This window comes from Anser brachyrhynchus, assembly GCF_964034855.1.
Source record: "Anser brachyrhynchus genome assembly, chromosome: 3".
In the NCBI taxonomy this organism is placed as follows: domain Eukaryota; kingdom Metazoa; phylum Chordata; class Aves; order Anseriformes; family Anatidae; genus Anser; species Anser brachyrhynchus.
The window spans coordinates 81,304,540-81,327,048 of NC_137696.1; the positions used below are offsets into that span (position 1 = coordinate 81,304,540).

Consider the following 22,509-nt stretch of genomic DNA (forward strand, 5'->3'; position numbering starts at 1 on the left):
CATTTAAGACCTCTCTGATGACAAGTAGTAAATTTTTGTTCATCCTCATGAAGCTGGCACTTAATTGCTTGAGGCTGTCTGAGGACGAGGTGCTTGTTGTCCTGTGAGCATGCCTGCCCATAGGCTTGTTGTTCTGTCATATTCAATCCCAGTGATGCCTGGTATTGCAGTTTAAGAACCTTGTAGTTGAAGAAATGTGTTCTGTATGCAAGTAGTCTGTCAGCAACTCATCTTCAGAGGGCTGGAAGTGCCCATCCACAGTTCACCTTTGAGGCAGACTCTGCAAGTCTCCCAGGTAGAAAGGCTTGCTAGGAGTGGAAGATAACTTCTATGTAGGTGGAATTAACGTGCTGGGCTGTGTATTCTAAAATAAACTCTTAGTTTACTTTATCCAGACAGCCTTAGCAATAGGACTATATTCCAAGAAATATGTTATGTTTTCTCTATTATTTTTGAGGTAAAGAATTTATTTCAGTTACTCAGTAGCTCACTTGAGTACTACTCGACAGAAGAAACTTGAGACCATGCTATTGAGAGGATTTTTGCAAGGCTGAAAAATGTGAAGTAAAATCATTTGGATACAAGCCACAAAGAGCAGGCATAGCAATTAGTTGCGTAGGTGGTGCTGTGTAACCTTGGCCAGCTGTTAGGCTCTAAAGGTAGGAGCAGCGCTGCTTGGCCAAATTGTGTTCTGTTTCATTTAGTGCCGCAAAACCATGTAGTGTTGAGGCTCAAGGAGGGCACAAGGACCATTCCTAGTCTGTTTGCATTTGAAGAACAAAATATTTTCTGAGACTTTTAGGATTTGTCCCCACTTCACAGAAGATGCAGCAATCAAGAAAATGCTCTTGTGTGGGAGATAGTTTTATGTAAGAGTGATGTTCACAGTTCTCTACCTCATATTTAAGTTCAAGGTAAGGAGATGATTATTCTAAGGCCCTTTCTAAATTGTGCCTTGTGAAATTGCAAAGTGAATATTAACTATTGTAATATTCCAAGTAACATCTTATTGGAGTCCTGAACTGTGAGTTCAACAGCAAGGCTGTACTTTTTATGGCTGAGCCTGACTGGAAGATGTTTCCTATGCTGTGCATCTCATTGGAGTTCAGCTTCGTGCTTGTTCCATGCTCTGGCAGATAGACTGCTGTCTGTCTGCAGGACTGCTGTCTCCGTCTCCTTGCCTTTTCCGTATAACTAGCATATATTGAGTAGAAATTATTAGTATGGGGACCTTGTCTCACCATTCTAATACAGTGTGACACATCTTGTCCTTTGGTTCCTAGATTTATTACTTATCACACTTTCTTCCAGATATTAAGGCTATGCACATAAAATGAAATTTAAAAATCATTCAGACAAATGTGAGTGACCATATATCACACTCATTTGTGTCTTTATGGTCACTGAGTAGTAGCTGAAGTCATGTGGGACCTTTGTTATTGAAGACATTCAGGGCTGTCTTTTGGGCACAATCTGTTACTGCTTCAAGGAACGTAATAGTTTGGCTGCTTTTCAAGAAACTGCCGATTGACACACAGCCTCTCCAACTGTTGCCTGCTGTCTAGTTTATCTCATAATATCTTAATAAAAAGGTGGCTAAGAACATTCTCTAAATTCCTTTGCCTGCCCTCAGGCTCTTGGATATTGACATTTCAGGCCAGAATAATATATATAATAATGTATATAATCTGGCCTGCCAGCACCTACGCTGACAATAGAATCATACCATTTTATGTCACTTCTGTCAGAACCATCCTAGTTTTTGCTAACAAACTTACACAGGTGTTTTACAGGTGTTTGTTTTTTTTTCTTCTATCAGGCTGAGTTACTATGGTCGGAGTTACTATGGTTGGAGATGATACATACACACTTTTTTTTTGAACTTGCAGTGTTGCACATTGTTTAATCTTTTGCCATCAGCCATGTTAAACTATTAACAGCATTCAGGTTACAGGCTTAAGTGCCAGAAACATGTGTCCGCTATTCAAAACTGCAGCATCTTTATTTCTGTTGTCCCCTTCGTGGAATGAACACTTTGGATAAGTAGTAGAAGTGAATATATTAGAAGTAAGAATGATGCTAGGAAAGAGCTGGAAATGTTTCAGAGAACTTGCTTTTACTTCGGTAATTTCTCCATTAAAAGCTACTACTGTGCTGTCACCAACGTGGTCCCCAGCTTTACTGCCCTTCTAAGATTAATTGCTTCTAGTTGGCCTTTGAATGCTAGAAATTTCATCCTGTGGACTACTACAGTGGATATGACCCTGCTGACTCCTGGGTTTGATTAACTGAAAGCATTTTCTTTGGAATGAAACGTAATAATTAGCTTCTTAAGCTACATAAATTGCTAGGTGTGGATCACAATTTCTCAATTTGCCTTTTATTCTCCACCCTTACTCTAGAATCAAAACATTGCATCCAAAATTCTTTTCTCAATAGTAATCTCTCTTTAGAGGCAAGCAACAGATTTCAAGAGGAATATTCAGCTTTTTCAGTTGGTCTGCAACTTGTTTTTTCCTTTCTTCAGGATAAAATTTAAGTTCAGTACTATGAATGATTTTATCAGCAAGAATAAAATAAGCCTGTTGTATGGGAGAGACTTCACAGCATTTATTTTCTGAAATATTAAAATTCACTGTAAACACTTATCTTGCTCCTGTATGCCTGAGCACAAAGATGTTCTGGGCAGAGCATAAGGAAGCAACAGTTATGTGTGAAAGAACAATGAAAGGATTTGGTGAATACGTGTTTCTTGGACTTCAAAACAAGCTAATAAAAACTGTAAAAGCTTAGTCTCTGTAGTTTGTTGAGAGTATCTCCCGGCATTGAAGAGCTGGAAAGCTGGGAGGTAGCAAGCCTCCTTGAGAAAGGAAGAGAGAGGAGAAAATGTCAGGGCTCAAGCATGTGTTGAGTCTCTCCTAGCTCTGCAGGCTGCAGTCAGTCGTGAAAATAATCTGTCTGTTTGCTGTCCTGTTCCTTGTGACAGTGACAGAGCGGGTGCTTCTAGTTTCTCCTTTGTGCTACAAAAGGATTAATTTTACAACTGGAGTGGGGTAAGTGTTATTGTATCAGACAGACATCAATTTTGGAAGGGGGAAGGGGATTAAGGAAAAGCTTGTGGTTGGAATCACTTGTGTTCTTTTTCTTTCCATTAAGTTCTAGCATTTATTTTTTTTAATTAAGATGTCTAAAAACCAGTGAGTTATGAAAAGTTAAGTCTAATTTGATTATTTTTAACATTTTCAGCTCTTTGTCTTTTTAGACCTCTAAGTAAGGTACCTGTCTCCTGCTATCTTTGGTGGCTGATCACATAGCAGCTGGTAGTTTACAGCTGAGCAGAAAATATTCATTTTTAATTTCGGATCACAGAATGTGAGTTTTTTTGTGCTGGAGACCACAGAGGAAAAAACAGTATTCAGCTTATATGTGGTAATGTTCATTATGTTAAAAAAAAAAAAAAAAGTCATAAATACAAATATTGCTGCTATATTGTGTGTTGAAAGGACCATATGCTGAGAGCATGGATGAGTGAACGTGGGAAGGCCTGGAGAACAAGAGTAATGATCCTTTATTTAAGTACTACAAATGGAATGAATAAGAAGTGTTTTTGCTGTAAAATTAGATTGTATCAGGAATTAAATATTGCTAAGTAACATTACTGAGAGAAGATAACAAAATGCTGTGAATAAATGTGTTAATGAAATGCGGAAAGGAGAATGTGTTAGTAGCAATGCTTTTCTTGGAAATTATATAGGTTTTATGGTTTAAAAGAAACTGTGGGGAAGTTTTTATTTTCTATAGTGAATATTAGGAATTTCTGTGCAGCTTACGCTAGGTATTTGTCCAGAGGATCAATGTAGTTGGTCAGGGGTAGGTGCTTTATCACTTTGAGAGGCTTAACAGTAGATAGGATTCACAGCTTTCTTAAGCTTTCCATTTTACAGAAATTGTTGCTTTATTTTTCTTTGGCTGCTACTTGTGGTGGTTGATTCTGTATGGACTTATTCAGCGCGGTTGCAGGGCAGTCACCCTGAATAGCATCATGAGGAAGGCCGACCTGTGTGTTAGAAAATGCTGCAGCCTCCTGTGAAAAGTACTACGCTTGTATTTTGTAAATCAACATTGCAAAGCAACTATTGTAAGTGCTCACTTCAGCACTATGCCCCCAGCTGAACGGCCAGACTTAAGACTGAACTGCACTGCTTGGGACTGTGTTAGCATTCAGTAAGTACTGGAGGTGTTGTGGATTTTGCTCTTTAACAGCCTCTTCAGCCATTCCAATCTTTGTCAATAATTTCAATTTATACCATCAAAAGATAAAATTACTGTCAAAAAGAAGTGTTCTGGCAGAAGAAGGCCACTTTGTTTCTCGATCAGTTGCTTTCTGTGCTGTGGGGCTTCTTTACTCCTACTAGATAGAAGCCAGTTTTCAATCAACACAATCCTAATTTTCTCTTTCCCGCTCTCTGATTTATATAGTCAACCTGTTGCTGTGAAGTGTAAGTGCTTTCCAGTGTAAGATTGATAGCAGCAGTGAGGTGGTTACTTTGTACAAACTTTGACAACTCTTTCTCTTTTGAATATGATAAACTGTATGTTTTTTAAAGCTCATATTTACTCTTTAGACTTCGATCAGAGTTATCTGAGTAGTGTGACTATTAAAAAGGAAGGCAAATTTTGTGCTTTGTCTGAAGATGCCAGACTGCATTCTCTTGATTGAAGTTGGATCCCAAGAAGGAGTGGTGTTTTCTCTCCAGCTCATAAATCAGTTTTCTTAAGTTACCTTAGGGTCTGGTTGCTGTTTAGATCATTAACGGTGTCTATCATCACGGAAGTTCAGGTTGTTTTTTAATTAGTGTATTGCTTTAGGAATTAGGTTTAAAGATTCCAGAAAACATCAAAAGTGTTTCTGAAATGGTAGAAAGCCTTGTGAATGGACCCTTATATGTTCTTGAAAGCCTAAGCATATGAGAAGATAAAGAACTGCACTTTGAAAAGATGGGATTCTGGATAAATCTGTTGATGAATAAAATATAGGTTTTACAGAGAAGTCTTCAAGGTGTTTTTTTTTCTGCTCTTTGCCATCTTTTTCTGCCAGTGTCACCATTTCTGCCATCCGTGGTAGATGGCGACAGGTCTTGCAGTTTAACTTATTCTCAATTTTCTGGCACTTACGTTTATGTCTTGGTTTGTCTCTCAATGGTTGTTTTCCACCCGTGATCTCTGGCAGCCTTACAGTGGGTTTGGGAGACAACTTGTCGGTGAGAAGAGGTCATTGTTGCTGGTCTTCTGTACTGTTTCACTTCTCTGTCTTGAACAATGAGCTCACTCCGTGTTAGCTGTTTAAAATGTTCTCATAGCCGCCTCCTTTTTCAGACAGCAGCATGGTTACTTGGATTCTGCACGCAGTTCTCAAACTGCTAGTAGCAAATTAATACTACGCTCTGTCCATGAATCAAGAAGGCAAAACGGAGTGACTCACACTGCATGAGCCTGTTGTGTGTAATACCATACATTTGGTTCTCTTTGGCAGGCTGTCTGGAGACTAGGATGTTATCTTTTCACCATGGTGCTCCTCCCTCAAGCCCTTAGCTGACTAGGGATTAAGTGAGAGATGCTGTCTTATGGTAGTGTCTGCCTCTGGCACAGACATAGAATGTCATGTAACTTTACTGCTTTTTTTGTACAACTCTACTGTTCTGATCAGTTGAAATAGATTTGATATGGATGTTTTTTGATTGAGAGTACACTGGGAAAACAGGAATGGAAAGATATTTTCCTGTTCTAAAACTGTCATCTATACCCCAATCAAAACCCATCTTTTCTGACTGAACCTTGCCTAGCTTGCTTCTAGTGAGAGTGATGCTTTGGAGTCCTTTGCAGAGCTGAAAGTGTACAGTGGATGTTTTAGGAATAAAGTGTCAATTGCCTTGTTCCTTTTGTCTTTGTTTTGGCAACACTGTAAGTCTGAATATGTATACACCGTGTGTGCTGCCTTCAACAAAGTCATCTTATATCTTTAGATAATATTGGCTTAAAATGTGGCAGTAAAGTGACAGTGAACAGCTATGCAAAAGACAAGAATTAATGATGATTGTTAGAGAAGGCTGGGTAAAAAGAAATCCATTATAGCCTGAGATCCTTGTCAACAAAATTAATGTCTAGCCAGCAGTTTACTGTCCTGTAGTTTTGCAGTTTGCTACTCTTATTTGAGTGTAGGATTTTCTGTTTGTCCACATTTATTGCATTCTTTTTTTACCCAGATTGCTTCTCCAATTTGCTGTCAATTTGTCTTTAAGAAAAGAAATGCAAAAGTTTATGTTTCGTGGTCTCTGCAAATGCTGACATCACTGAACTAATTGACACACCTTATGTTTTTCTCAGAAACCCCGGGGGTTAAGGAGTAACACTTTTTACTTCTTTTGTATTATTTATTAAATGCAAGTTTACTTTATGAAGTACAGATTGGCCTGAAAAAAGGGATCACTATTCTGATGCCTTTCACACTGTTTGAAATTTACACAAGCAGATAGTGATAGGACAAGGAGGAACAATTTTAAACTAAAAGATTTAGATTAGATGGTAGGAGGAAGTTCTTCACTCAGAGGATGGTAAAGCACTATCACAGGTTGCCCAGAGAAGCTGTGGATGCCCCATCCTTCGAGGTGTTCAAGGCCAGGCTGAATGAGGCGTTGAGCAACCTGGTCTAGTGGGAAGGGTCCCTGCCCGTGGCAGGGGGTTGGAACTCAATGATCTTTATGGCCCCTTCCAACCCAAACCGTTCTATGGATTTTGCAAATATAAGCATCATAATGCTACTGCCCAGTGGGCAGAGACAACCGCAGCAAAACTCCCTACTAAGGGGCTGGCAAATTAAATACACTATAGTAAGAGAACTCTCCTTTTCATAGTTGCAACAGAAATATTTGAATCCTGCAGTGGCAAAGTTTTACGCATTCACAGAACTTTACATGAAAACACACCATAACAAGTATTCTTACCTGATACCTGAAGTTGAATGAATACTTCTAGAAGCAAACTTCGAGAGCACTAAGGAGAAATTGTCCTATTTGCCTTTTTAGAAAATGAAAAAATGAGGGGGAAAAAATGTTAGAAATCAAGAACGGTTTCTGAGTAGCTTGCTGCTCTGCTGTACTGCATTGAATTTTGCCAAAATAATTACGGGTAAGATGAACAGGAAGTGCTCCTCTTTATTGTTTCCTCAAATCCTGTTCTCTTCCACATCTATCACCTTTTTTGTAGGATATTAATGAGAAAATGCAGTAGGCGATTTCTCTTACTCACTGGAATGGAAATAACTTACTATTTATCTGACATCTATAAGAAAGCACCAGTTCTCTTGATTTATCTGGTTATATTATGGCAGAAAAAATTTGTAGCAGAGTTTATGTAAGTAACTGTTAAAAAAAAAAGTAAACTTTGGTCTTGAGAAGAATTAAATTTTATACAAGAATCTCAAAAAGAAATGCTTTATTTAACAGACAAAATTCACAGTGTTTAAATCTTTCCTACTGAAAACTTTCAGTACTTTTCCCTTTTAATAACATAGAATCTGGATAAATGCTAGCAATGACACCTCTTGGGCTGAATTACTCAGATTTGAAATTCTTTAAACTTGTTGTTAACAGATATGCTATTACCAAGGATGGAAATATTGTAGTCCTATTTGTAATTTTGTGCTAATTTGGACAATGACTTAGGACTTTCTTTTCTTTGTAGTTATTCGAACTACTAGGCCCTGAAGGTTTTGAACTTATAGAGAAGCTCCTACAGAACAGATCTCTGATTGTGGAAAAATCTTTGACTTGTACAAATGATAACAAGTTCCAGACCCTGCAAGGTATGTGAGTGCAAAATTGTTATTCCAAATCAGATAAAACTTAGTTTTCTAACTGTTCAGTTATATTTCAACCAGTACTGGCTATGCACATTTAAAAAGAAAGCCAAAAAAATTGGTGGTGATAGAGGGTGCTTAAACTAGTGTAAATAAATAAATTGTGGCTTGGTTACAAAAAGGAAATTAATGCATATTGCATATTTACTTTTCAACTGTATATGTGCATGTGTAATTTTTAAATAAATGTGTTAGTATTTGTATTTATTTCAATCGATTACCATTGAAATAACTTCATCGTGAGATATTCCTCATCTGTTATGCCACTTTCTGTTTCAGTGTTAACATCAAACGTATGTCTTAGTGAGAAAAAGCACAGTAACAACCACTTCTTCTGGGAGGAAAAAAAAAATAAACTGAAAGATTGATAAGTGAGAGGAATAAAGGGGGGTCAGGTTTTATACTTTTTTTTTTTTTAATAAGATACATTGCATACACGGAGTAATAGTTTTAAAATCTGTTTTACAAATTGCTGCTTAAAAACAAGTGTTCCTACTTTATTCCCTTACAAAAAATACATCTGATTGTGATAGGTTGCAACGTGGAATAAATCTTGCATATACATAACACCATACAGCCCATTGTGTGTTTACAACTCATGGAGTTAGAAAAAGTTGGTTAGAGCTGATATTGCTGGACTTAGGTATCCTCACAATACTTTTTAAATGCAAGCAAACCATACTTAATATGTCTGTTTTAAAATGTTATTTACTCAAGTGTTTGGAAGTTCAGCTTCTGCTGTGCTGATGGTTGATCTAAAGTCATCAGAGCCATCATTAGTTTTATCTGCTACTGATTTCAAAGCAGAAACTATCAGTATAACAAGTTTTGTTGTTGTTGTTGTTTTTTTTACTTTCTCATATAACCAAAAGAAAAAGATTAAAATATATGCACTGGAAACCAAACGATTGTTTTTTCTTCAATGTGCAACATTTTCTTCTCATTTAGTAGAAGCAGTATTTTGAAAGCTATTATGAATTTATTCTTCAGCATGCCATCAGTAAAAAATTATGCTAGAATATAGAGGAAGAATATTTTCAATACTGTGCTTTTCAGTAGGAGAACGTTACTGGTTTTATGTTTGTTTTTTTATTTATTTTTCCTTTTTTTTTTCCTTTTTTACTGATGACAGCTCTTCTTTCACTGTAGCATAGAAGTCAGTGATATTTGAGTATCTTCTCCAAGACTGAAGATGCTCTGCCCCAAGTTCAGTTTAATCATTTTAGTAAGGCTTTTTCCTTTTAAGTCGATCAAAGTGATATTCCTCATGGGGACTGAAGTTTTAGCTTTCCAGAATTGCATTTGGGTAGGGAATCATTCGTGTCTGGACGAATTTAGTTGTATGGTAACTTTGAGTTATTTGTCTTTTGAGAAAATAAGCGCAAGATAAGGAACTATACATATACTGAACATTTGTAGAATGCTTTATTATTTGACTGTTATTATAGAATTTAATTCTACAGCCATAAAGGTGATTGCTGTGTTTATCAGACAAATCAAGTAGCAGTTCTTTGTCCTAATACGTTTGGTCTGAATTAATGGACACAATTTCCTACCTAAATTTGTTTTTCCCTTTGACAATGATAGAGAATTAAAACTACAAATGTGATAGTATTACTGTGGACATTTTGTCAGTTTATTAGTTTATTTTTTCAATAATTGACAAATTATAGTCACTTTATTTAGTGTGCATGCTGTAAGAGTTTCACTGTTACAGTAGGTTAAAAATTAAGTGGCACAAATTGTTCAGAAGATTTGAGAAAAAGAAGTTTCCAATTTTCAGGTTCAGGGCTAGACTGAAAAAATACATTTGAAACATAATTAATTATATAATGGTTAAACCCACATAAGCTTCTTTTTGCTTATCTGTTTGCTGAATTTTGAAAGTAGAGGTTTAAAAATGCCAATAAAGTTAAAAACAAACAATCTGTCTACCCCGTTGCATATAAAAGATTTAGTTGTGTCTTTGTTTTCAATCTGCAGTAAAGAGCACTAATGGTCTAGGAAAGGCAAATGTGACTGGACTTTATCAGGTTCCCAGCTGCCCTGGATTTGTTGTGTATTGTAACTCTTCTGTAGTTCTGGTGGTGGTGGTTGTTGTTGTTTTTCAATCCTGCTGCTTATCCACATAAAAGGAAGGAGCCTGTGGTTGTACAGAATAAGATTACTTTTCTCACTTGTTTAAGGAAATTAAACTGTTGGTATGCTTTCAATACAGTCATGTTATCTAGTAAATATACAGTAATTGTTATGGGAAGAAGCTGTTTAAAAAGAAAGAACTTATTTAATCTATTTTTCACAGCCTTTTTACTTACTAGTGTATTCATGTAAGAGAACAGAAAAGAAGCTTTTCCAGTGTTGATGAAGTTATTGTAAATCCCCCGAAGATAGCCCCTCCTCTAACTGCTAGTTTGCAGTACTCCCCCTCTTACTTTGGTATAAAGAATTTTTGTTGTGTGATGACTTTAAATGTCCTGCCTTTAAGAGCTGTTACTTTTAGTTTCTTGAGGCCAACTTCTGCATAATCTGCCTAATACATATATTAGAGAAAACTGGGGAATAAAAAGGATAGAATCCAGTACTTATGGAGATGCATACCTGTTTTCATGTTGCAGAACAGTGCAGGAAGTTTATCGGAGAAAATGCTAAACCCAATTATGGCTGTCAAGTTACAATTCAGTCTGAACAAGAAAAGCTGTTGATGAAACAATATCGTCGTGAAGAAAAACGAAATGCCAGAAAAGAAAAACAAGCTGGGGAAGATGGAGAAGGTTCTGGCGAAGGACTAATGTGCTTTGATCCCAAAGAGCTGCGAATGCAAAGGTAATAAATGCCAAAAGTTGAAAAATGCTTGTGTTGTAATTGCTACTTCAACATATCATAAACGTTTATTTTCTTTTAGTTTGCTTTGGAGATTAGATGATTATGACTTCAGGTCACGTTTTATTACAAGTGTAGATTTTTTTTTTAATATGAAAACCTAATTTTCAGGGAAAGAAAGCAGTGATCTGCTTAATGAGAATCTTCTTGGTCTCATCTATGTGGGCTGGAGATGCAGATTAGAGAAGTAGGCTATCTTTCTTAGTTCCTGTGTGCATACTACTTGCTTAAGATTTATGAAGTCTGTACTAAATCTAGCAGAACTATCTTTCTTTTTTTCCTCTACAGATTAACGGGTGCTATTTTCCATGTTGTCAGCTAAAGGTAGTGGGAGGAATAAGGGAGGGAGAGAATAAGGAGCAAATAAGGTGTTGCATTTCATATTGAGAAGAATATAGTGGGACTGGTATTTAACTGTGAATGCATGTTGCTGTATTGCGTAAAAAGAGGCAAAATTCCATTAGGAAAGCCTTGCACTGGTTGGATTGATTTTTATCTATGTTGTTTGCTATAAGGACTTAGTTTAACTGATGCCAGTGAATAACACAGTAAAATTCTTTTGTTAATCATTTTATAAACTGCTATTTTCCTTACATTTCTCCAACTTTTGCTCTGACTTTAATACTATGTCCAGTTTTTGTGATGGCTGCTTACAATTGGTAGAATTATTGCAGCTATTTTTCTGCTTGTAGGGAACTAGCACTTTTGAATGCTCGAAGTATGCCTGTCCTAGGTAGACAGAGAGAGATGGACTTTGAAAGAATTCATTATCCACATGTTTACGATTCCCGAGCTGAAGCTATGAAAACATCAGCATTCATCGGGGGTGCAAAGGTACGTCTTCAGCAATACAACTATTCCAGTGAGTAATGTGCAGCAGATTTCCCTTTGTTCCCTTGGAGATTCTCCTACTAATTGGAGTTCTGTGCATGAAGCGGTGCTTCTTTACAGAGAGTTTTAATTGTTCACATTGTTTCTTCTAGGGTCAAATTTAAAACAAAATATCTCACTCTCAACTAATGTATTTATTTCTAGGGTCAGTTAAGTGATTAAAATACTGTTTTTGTCCTTCTATCTTTTGGAGAACATCGAATTTGACTTTAATAAAATGAATGCTTTATGAAATTCTAGACTTAATGGCTTTTGAAATTTAATAAAGTGGAGTTATCTGTTTGGTTTTTTTTTTGTCTTTTGGAAACCATTTTCTGAGTAGTAAAACTGATTATTTTCCATTTAGGGGGCTCTGTGCTATCTATAAAATGAATCAGGGAGAATTGTTTTTATTTGGGATTCATTTTTATGAAGGAAAGTGATGAACCATTGCTTCAAGTGGGCTATAAAGTAATGAAACTTTCTGTTTTCATATTTTCAATTAATTTTCCTGTAATACTATTTTAGGTGTTCTTACCAGAGGCAGTTCAGAGAGAAAACAACAAAATGTATGAAGAGGTGAAGATCCCCCATAGTGAACCAATGCCTATTGGTATCGAAGAGAAAATTGTTTACATTAAAGACTTAGATGAGGTGAGTAAACCATTTTAGAGATATTAAATTAGTTTTTACTTTGCTGTTACAAAAATTTAAATGAATAATATGTACTAATGTGATTTGTGATGTGCAAATAGAGCCAGTTAATTTCTTCACTTCTAATTTGTTGGGGGATGTTATTTTAGTGATAAAATTCTGTTCATGATGACTCTGATCAAAGAAATTCCTCCTCTAAATTACTACTTTATGAACTGCAGTTCTCAGTTCCTTTGGCATTACCTATTCAGCTACTTATGGTTTTGAGCTGTGAGCTGGATCGCTGAAATGTTCTTTAAAAAAATAATATAAATAAATAAAGAAAAGAAGATAATCATAGAATCACCAACGTTGGAAAAGACCTCCAAGATCATCTGGTCCAACCATTCCCCTACCATTCCCCTACCACCCATATCACCCACTAAACCATATCCCTAAGTACCACATCCAGCCTTTTGGTAAACACCCCCAGGGACGGTGACTCTACCACCTCCCTAGGCAACCTGTTCCAATGCCTGACCACATTTTCTGAGAAGAAATGTTTCGTAATTTCCAACCTGAACCTTTCCTGGTGCAACTTGAGGCCATTTCCTCTTGTCCTATTGCTAGTTATCTGTGAGAGGAGGTCGACCCCCAGCTCCCCACACCTTCCTTTCAGGTAGCTGTAGAGAGCAACAAGGTCTCCACTGAGCCTCCTCTTCTCCAGACTAAACAACCGCAGTTCCCTCAGCCGCTCCTCATGGGACTTGTGTTTCAGACCCATCACCAGCTTTGTAGCCCTTCTCTGGAAATGCTTCAGGGCCTTGATGTCTTTCTTTAGTGAAGGGCGCAAAACTGAAAACAGTACTTGAGGTGCAGCCTCACCAGAGCAGAGTACAGGGGGACGATCACCTCCCTAGTCCTGCTGGCTACACTATTCCTGATACAAGACAGGATGCTGTTGGCCTTCTTGGCTGTGTGGGCACACTTCTGGCTCATGTTCAGGTGAGCATCCATCAGCACCCCCAGATCCTTTTCCTCTGCACAGCTTTTGAGCCACTCTGCCCCAAGCCTGTAGTGCTGCCTGGGGTGGTTGTGACCAAACTGTAGGACCCAGCACTTAGCCATGTTGAACTTCATCCCATTAGCCTCTGTCCATCGACCCATCCTGTCCAGGTCCCTCTGCAGGTCCTTCCTACCCTCCGGCAGATGGATGCTACCCCCTAACTTGGTGTCATCTGCATACTTACTGATGGTGCACTCAGTTCCCTCATCCAAATCCTCAATAATGTTATAAAAGCTATTATGGCCATTCTGTTCTTTTTCTGGAGACCACATGGAGGAGTGAGCCTGGGGTTCTGTATCTTGACTTCTGAAGATTGGCTGGTGACAGCACAGCGCTCTTCTGCAGTCCTTAGGACTGGATGATACTGGTGCAAGGTATTGAGTTACGGTGCCGTATACTGTGTGGGGTGCAAAACCTGGAATGGTGCTCTGGAATAGCAGAAGGTGGTAAATTATTATTAGTAAAACTTTAATGATTGAAAATGAAGAGCAGTGAGAAAAAATGCAAGTGAAACAAAGATTAACATTTTAAAGTTTATTCATTTTTAAATGGTGAAAAAGCTGAAGTGAGGGAAGAAGCAACTAGCACTAAATCTGCAGTTAGTATTCACAGTTGAGAACTTGAAGTACTCTATCATATCTACGTGCTTGCTCCTCGTTGTATATGTCAAATCTGTTGATGAATGGTAAATTTGCTATTGATTTCAAGGGGAACGTAAAGAGCAAGTCATATGCGCGTGTGAAGAAGGCTTTATGTTTCTTAGCTCTTCAGCCACATACAACATGGAAAAATGTTCTACTTTTTTTCCCTGTGAACAAACAGGATATGAGAATATAAATTTAATATGGTTATCCAGAGAACTTTTTGGGGGTTTCTAGTAAAGTTTGTCTTACATAAAGATTTAACTCTTTTAAAACAGAAGACAGTTTAATTTTAGAATCTGAATCTATTCTTTTGTGCTTGGGTGACAGTACCTACTGTCATGTTTATGAAGTGACTGACAGCTTAACTAGATAGAAAAGTTGAGCCACTGTAGCTGTAAAATGTGACATTTTATATGACAACTTTCAGCATGACAGCTTTTTGCAATGAAATGTCTTTCCCCTAAGCACAGAGCTAAATATTACCTATTAATCTGTAGTTTTGCCAGAAATACTAATGTTTCAGGAGACAATCACTTCTCAGAAAAATGTCGTTCAGATAGAAAAATTTCCGATAGAGATGATTTACAGATATTTACATTTACGGTGTTTAAAATAAAGGTAGAATGCATCAATTATACAAATTTCATAAATATTTAATCTCTTCTGTAGGCTATGTATCATCAAGAGGTATACTTCTCAGTTTTAAAGTGACATTTTGAAATAGAAGCAGTCTTTAAATCTTTACTCTTCCATATGCTTCCTATTTACAGGAAACAAGGTGTCAACAGCAATGACAATCTTTAATGTATGAATACTTGTGTATTTAATCCACCCCCCCAACCCCTACTTTTCATATTCCTGTTTCTTTGAGTGGGACTCTTAGACTTGAATCTTATTGAACAACACCTTTTTCTTAACTAGGTAAAGCAACTGAAATTTCTAATGTGTGCATTAAGATAGATTGGTTAAGGCAAAAGTTATTTTTCTATACGTCTATTTTAGATCTTTCATCTCTTAAAATTTTGGTGCTTAAAATTTTTGCTGATAAACTCGAGTCAATTTAGAGGGCAAGAAATTTTTCTGTCAATATTGTTTATTCTTTTTGGTGAAATAGCGTTAATCAAAATCAGCAAAATAAACTTGTTTAGCCTTCTCTATGTAGTATATATAAGAGCTGGTAAGATAATTATCATTTCTCTGTATTGGTATGTTTGCAAGATTATGTAAAGTAAAAACAGATGGGCAGGAAAGCTTGGTGACAGTACATGTAACTGTAAATAGTTTGTAGCGGTATCTAAAGACATCATGAGGAAGCTGGGAGTTTTGCTGTTACTATTGTGAGATGACATTGTTACTACATTTTTTATGAAAGCCATTGAGATGGTCCAAACATACAGATTAAGGTATTCATTCTGTGATCAAAGTGTTTAACAAGTCAATGTACATGCAGCCCATAATAATAATGTTCTCCAGGGGAGGGAGAAAAAAAGCATAAAGCAGCTAAACCAGCTATTGCATCTCTTACAAGTATATTTATCACAAAGCTGTCCAGGTACTTGTTGATTTACGGAGAAATCTTGATGTATTCAAAAATGATAAATATTTTTCTTCCTTTGAGGTTTTTCTTTCTGTTTTCATCTGTTCTCTGTTTCAACGGTCCCATTTCTGTTACATTTTTTGTGAGTTTCTTGCCTTGCCATTTGACTGTTCTGGCTGCATCCACGCTGATGCTCCAGATGATTCTTTCCTTTTGCCTCGAGTACCAGGATGTTTTTGTCTAGGTATTTAAAGAAACAAAGAATTTTGGCTTCTAAGGTGTTTCTTCTTTTAAAATTATCTTTTTAAGTTCAGAAAATAGATCGCTTTAAAACTGTTACTTGAAAAGTACAACTGATTGACTTTCAGGCTTAAGCCCTGAGGTTCTTATCTTCCACAGAGGCAGAGCTCAGGAGGGAGTAGATTGGGATTAAACGTAGCGTGCGTGGGAGTCCTTGCAGAGCTCCTAAGCTGTGTGATTTCAACCTGGTGGGAAGAGGCCAGCTGTTATATACTGCTGGTAACCTCTCTGGAGACACTTCCTCTACACGATAATGGTAGAAGATTACCAATGGTAATCTTTATTTGCTGTATGCTTTCTTCTGTAAGGTCCAGCTTTCTTTTCTTCATTTTGACAAGCTATGATAAGGTGACAACAGTAAAAATGGTTTTGCACTACAGAAGACCATAGAACCATAGAATATTCCAAGTTGGAAGGGACCCACACAGATTGAGTCCAACTCCTGGCTCCACACAGGATCCAAAAAAATCAAACCATATTTCTGAGAGCCTTGTCCATATGCTTCTTGAACTCCAGCAAGGAAAAAGGATTTTATACTGCTGTTATAGTGAAAAAATTATTAGGCAATTTCTTTTCTGAGCTTCCTCCTTTCCATTTAAATGTGTGCCACCTATGAAACTTTAGGAACATTTGTATGACATACTAGCAATTGTTTCAACCACAGAATAGTACAGATTTTGTACTGTAAGGAAATTTGTTGTGCCACCTTCTGGACTCTTCTTGACTTGTTTACTCCTTTGCCCAAGCGTGTAGAGGGCCAATAGCATACTGGCCTGTATCAGAAATAGTGTAGCCAGCAGGAGCAGGACTAGGGAAGTGATTGGCCCTCTGTACTCAGCTCTGGTGAGGCCACACCTCGAGTACTGTGTGCAGTTTTGGGCCCCTCACTACAAGAAAGACATCGAGGTGCTGGAGCTTGTCCAGAGAAAGTCAATGAAGCTGGTGAAGGGCCTGGAACACAAGTCCTATGAGGAGTGGCTGAGGGAACTGGGGTTATTTAGACTAGAGAAAAGGAGGCTCAGGGGAGACCTTACCGTTCTGTAGAACTGTCTCAAAGGAGGTTGTAGCAGAGTGGGGGTCACTCTCTTCTCCCAAGTAACAAGTGATAGGACAAGAGGAAATGCCTCAAGTTGTGCCAGGGAGGTTTAAGTTGGATATTAGTAAAAAATTCTTCACCGGAAAGGATTGGCTGCCCAGGGAAGTGGCTGAGTCACCATCTCTGGAGTTATTCAGAAGATGTGTAGATGTAGTGCTTAAGGGACATTGTTCAGTGGTAGACTTGGAAGTGCTGGTTTTTAACAGTTGGACTTGATGATCTTAGAGGTGTTTTCCAACCTGAATGATTCTATGATTTAGGTTGGAAAAGACCCATAAGATCACCAAGTCCAATACAGGCCCAACAACGTCAGATGGTTATACCTAACGCAGTCTAGGTTATATGCTCTTGATATTATAAAGAATACTACTTCTTGATTCGAAAATTTCCAGTGGTACCTCCACTCATTCGAGGTTAAAAACCTGAACTGCATCTATTTTCCCAAAGGACTGGAAAGAACTAAACCTGACTCTGAAGTATGACCAATAAGAAACTACATGAGAAGAAAAGTGGCAATATAAAATAAAATTTAGTACCTAATGATGTCTATTAGATATGTTGGCAAGCGTGGATCTGGAAACATACTGACAGAAACTTCACTGTGTGGCAGAGTGCGTGCATTTCACAAAGTTAGTATGTTTAGACAGTGTAGCTGATAGTAGCATAAGAATTCAAGTGGGTAGCAGAGGTGGCAGTTGGTGGTGTAGAGGCTAAAGAGAGGAAACAAAAAAAACAACATTCAACTTAATATTCAGATTACCTAGCACGTGAAAATTCTGTTACTTGGTTACTCTGTATGTCATCTCTGTCTTTTAAGAGACAAAAAAAAACCAAAACTCAGAGAGACCTTGAGGTGTAGACATAACATAATGCTGGTAATTAAGCTAACTTATCAAAATGTTTAATTTACCTTTAAGTTTCCTTTCAAAAAGGAAAAGGTAAGAATTAGTCTAAGAATCATCTAAAATGAGCTAGATCTTTGAAAAATATTTCACTTTCAACTGAATCTTTATGCAAGAATTTTTGTCTCATAGGAGCTTCGTTTCTTTTTAGTCTGTATGTTTTCATTTGCACAAGAGTAATTTTAGGTATGATATATATTTCTCTTCAGTTATGTGATTTTGGTTATATTGTCAGCAGTTTGGGTGCAATCTTTGGCTATGTAACATGCACGCTGCAAAATGGTGTGTTAAATTTAATCCTCACAGTCCTTAAGGTTAGAACTGAGTTCATAATAAGGACTTCATTTATGTTTTGAACTTCTTGCCAAAAGCTAAGCCTATGGATCATGTAAGCTGAAGTAACATTTTAAATGTTTTAAGTATTATTTTACATTATTTGCATTTTTGTTACTCACTTAGGTTGGCATAAACATAGGCTGAGAAGACCAGAAATGTATTCCTCTAAATAACAATTCTAACAAATCCATTTTAACCAATTTGTAGACTTATATATTTTTTTTTTTGGTACAAATATAAGGCAGAATGGCGAAACTGGACCAACACTAAAGGGAGAAACCATGACTTGAACTAGCACAGGCCTTAATAGGAAGCTCTTATTTATAGGTTTGGCAGTGTAATCAGGATATATCTTCAGCTGCACTCTAGAATGAAGAAATAACATATTTGTATCAATGCAGTATATTTAGGTTTGGCAAACTATTATCTGAAACCTTATGGCTAGAATAGAGATGCTAAAATGAAACTCATGATTGAAACTGGCAAAAATCCAAATTCTTGCAGCTACCATTCCTACTTAATTCCTTTATGTACTGCAAATATGAGATCAAGTGGCCAACCTTTCACAATTTAGCAGCCATAAAGTATAAGATATCATCTGTCATAAACTGCTGGCAATAGCAACAGTTTTGATACCCCTACTTTTCTACACTATAGTCTGTGCTGCTTCACCTCCTGCCACAGTCTAACAACTCCATGGGTGTCATCTCATTTTCTTTCTTTCCTACCCGTGTTGAGTGGGGAGCAGCAACTAGTGCTTTGCATGGAGGATGCCGCACTGCTGCTCAGGAGCATCTCCGGTGTCGTCAATGGCAGTGGGGCACCACACGTCCTGCTAGAAGAGTCATGCAAGGGAAGGAAGTGTTCTTGCTTAACCGCAAGGCAGTAAATTCCACCCCCAACTCAATTTGTAGATAACTATTATTCTTGGCATTTACTGGTATTTGGAGAGCTGTGTTTTCACCATAGTATGAGCGCATGCGGCTTTTAAGTAGCTAGTCGGTCACACCAGTTAAATCTGAGGAATTACAGTACTATTACTTACAAAAAGGGCATGTTAGCTGGGTTGTTTCAATAACAAGAACTTAAAAAAAATTGACTAAGTGCAAGCGTAGATTTATTAGCTTTGGGTGCTTGACATGCAGCTTGACTATTACTGAAATATATTTTTGTACTTACTATAAAGGTGTTCTCATACCAGCCTTTTTGCCAAATAAATGTACCTCTAAAGTCATAAACTCAGGTCAGGCAGAGTTCCTGTTAAACCTGTTTTCACAATCTTGTATCTAACAAATTACTGTTGGTGAAAAATGACTTCAGGGTTTTACCTAAAGTGGGTATTCAGTGTAGGATTTATTTCTTTGTTTCATGCTGTAGCCATTTCCTTTTACTAACACTACTTAATGGTCTAAATAAGTTTTTTTTTTTCCTCTGCATTATGTGAAGGAATTATTACAAAATCAATATTCCCTTTTTCTGTAATGTTTTCTTGCTTTTTGAGTTATACAAGCAAGCCTATTGAATAGAAGTACAGAAGTTCTTTGCATAAATTACATTTTTCAAAATTACATTTTTCACATCCAGAATGTTTGACCATTTATTCCAAAGCTGATATCAGAGTATATTTCATTTCCATATTTTTCAAATAGCAATTGCCGGTTGGACAGTTTTTTTCAAATATTTCTAGTTTTATTGACATTTTGTTAGTTATCCAATGAAAGTATACTTAAAAATTGCTCTGAAGAAAGCTTACAAGTTCCATAATTATTAGTCCCAACTTAAGAAAAAAAATGTAGGTCTTGCTACAATGTTTTAAAGAGCTGGTAATGTATATTAGGAATTGTTGTCTGTCTTCACCTTTCATGAGTGAGGATTCTAGGGAGGTTAAATGTGCAATAACAGGTTAACAAGAATATTGCAGTTAAGATTATACACGTACATTAATCTTAAGGCCTTCTGGCTTCATTTTATTCAGGATATGATTTAATTAATATTTTAGAATACTTATTAGAATTCATACTTTAGAATTCCAATGTCAGTATTTACAGTTTCTGTGTCAAATTGTATGAATATCTAACTTCAGGTTATCTGAGGCTTCTATGCATTGTTCTGTTTATATTGTCTGAGAAAGTATGATTTCTGTGCCTGAAAGCACATAAAAAGACGTGCTTCATGCCGAACCAGCAGTCTGTGGTCTGTATTGTGTAAAATTATCATCTTTTGCATCAGGAAAGTCCTGTTTCTTACTAGAAGTAGTTCATTACTTCATCACCAAAAAAGATCTGTTGCCATGACATACAACCTGTAAAGTGGAATTCTGGTCTCAAAAGTTGTTTGTAATCCAAAGCTGGAGAAAGGCAGAACAGGGCTCTAGAGGTTGCATTGTGACTTCTGACTTTTCAACAGTGTCAAGTGGCTGGCCACTAATTCACGACTGGAAGACACTCACTATACTTGAATTCAGCTCATAGAATGTAATCGTTTTTAAAAATGTGCTTCACTTGACTGTACCTTCCAGATTTTAGATATCACTATAGGATTTCCTGAATGCTAATAGTTCTTTTCCTTTCAGCAATAGAAAACATCTGCCCATCATGACAAATATTTGAAAAAAATATTTTCAAAAATATTCTCACGTTATAGAAATACTATGACATCATTTATAATATTAAAGTCTATTTTTCTGGATTAGTAAAACTTTTCTGTTAGTTTAAAAGGTCTCTTTCTAATAGGATGCTCTTTTTTGGTCAACAGAATCACTGATTTTATTGCCTTCCAGATTATTAATCTGATTTATTTTAAGTAACACATTTTAAAACAAAATTTATTTAAATATTTAAAAAAAAAGACTGAAGTAGACTTGAGATTATATCTGAAATACATAAATACATATACGGTACAGAGATAGCAAGACTTTGAATGCTGTAGTACAACTTTGAAATAATTCTGGAATGAAATGTGATTTTCTTAATTTATTGATTTAACATGGCATGTGCACAGTTCCAGCAATGCACAGTTCTTGGGAGCAAAGCCTGGAAGGATGAGTAATTACAAATACTTGCCAACAGCCATGAGTTAGAGAAGTTGAAAACTAACATTGTAACGAAAGATTAGAAAAGAAGTAGATATATAATCAAATACAAATATGTAATTGATAAATATTTTACAGATGGAAGATTTTGTCTGATAATCTGAGACTGCCATAATAAACATGGTTCTCCCTATATTTGTCTCCTGAAATGAGGGTATTTTTGCATTTCTGAAATCTGTATCACAATATATAAAGTAGGTTTCCTAAAACATCAGAATAATAGCTTAATGCTATTAATGCTTAGGAGGGAGAAAAGAATGAATTATCTCAAAAGATGTTGGCTGAGGATAACAATTTTCTTTTTTAGGGTAATGATAGTAAAACAGAAGAAAGGAAAGTGTTTAATAACTAGGATAATAACTGGGATAGTAATATCAAGGCTTTCTAAGAATACGAAATCAAGAAAAATTGACTTTGTTACGAGTTTTAGCAAAAAAACAACTTTTTTTTTGCTTATTCTGATATATCTCGTGTGTGTGCTAGCTTGTAAGAGCTGAGTGAAATATTGGATGTGTTCATTTCTTAGCCATTTCATGAGGTTCCTCTAGAACACTGTATTTTGTAATTTGCAATTATTTTTAAAGTATTTTGGAATTCTGTGGTACCTGTCAGTAAGGATTGTAGTATACTGTTAACATTCGAAAACTGTGATTTTTGACTTGGCATACAGATACCTTTGATGCTATTGTAATCTTTGAGAGAACCTGTCTGTTAATGCAGGATAAGAAAATTGAAACTGTTCTGAAACATCACTGCATTAGGTAAGTGTGGCATGACTGGCATCTTTATCATAATCCGTGATGTTTCTTCAATTCTCAGTCTGAGATTATCATAGATGTATAAAAACAAAAGCAACCATACATAAAATTTATATATTTATTATGTGTATATATGCAACACATACAACCCACATGGTGTGTGTGTGTATATACGTATTTCCTATTAATCCATAGGTGATTTTTGAAGTTAAAGATGCTTTTTACCAGACTTGTCACCACTGGCACTATTTTATATATCCTCCTCCTCTATCTCCCTCAGCTCCACAGAGTTCTAGGTTTTTTATTTTTCAGTAGAAAAAAAGACCTGTATATAAAAAAGGAGATGAGTAGGTAGGCAAAAAAAAATCTGTGTCCCTTATAGAGATGTATGTGGGATGCAGAAAAGAGAGGAAGATTGTGAGTAATTGGGGAGGGACAAGAACTGACGTATCATCTTGTCAGATCTTATGAAGCACAAAAA

General features: G+C 36.6%; 1 protein-coding gene across 5 annotated transcripts in view; it reads left to right on the forward strand.

Annotated features, from left to right (window-relative positions):
• The window catches only part of ASCC3 (activating signal cointegrator 1 complex subunit 3), a 284,849-nt gene that overhangs the window by 39,514 nt on the left and 222,826 nt on the right, over positions 1–22,509 (forward strand). For all 5 annotated transcript variants that reach the window (XM_080586451.1, XM_080586455.1, XM_080586454.1 and 2 more), the window contains exons 5-8: positions 7,741–7,861; positions 10,531–10,738; positions 11,488–11,629; positions 12,194–12,319. In XM_080586451.1, coding sequence (XP_080442577.1) covers positions 7,741–7,861; positions 10,531–10,738; positions 11,488–11,629; positions 12,194–12,319 — 597 coding nt within the window. The remainder of the gene's footprint in view (positions 1–7,740; positions 7,862–10,530; positions 10,739–11,487; positions 11,630–12,193; positions 12,320–22,509) is intronic.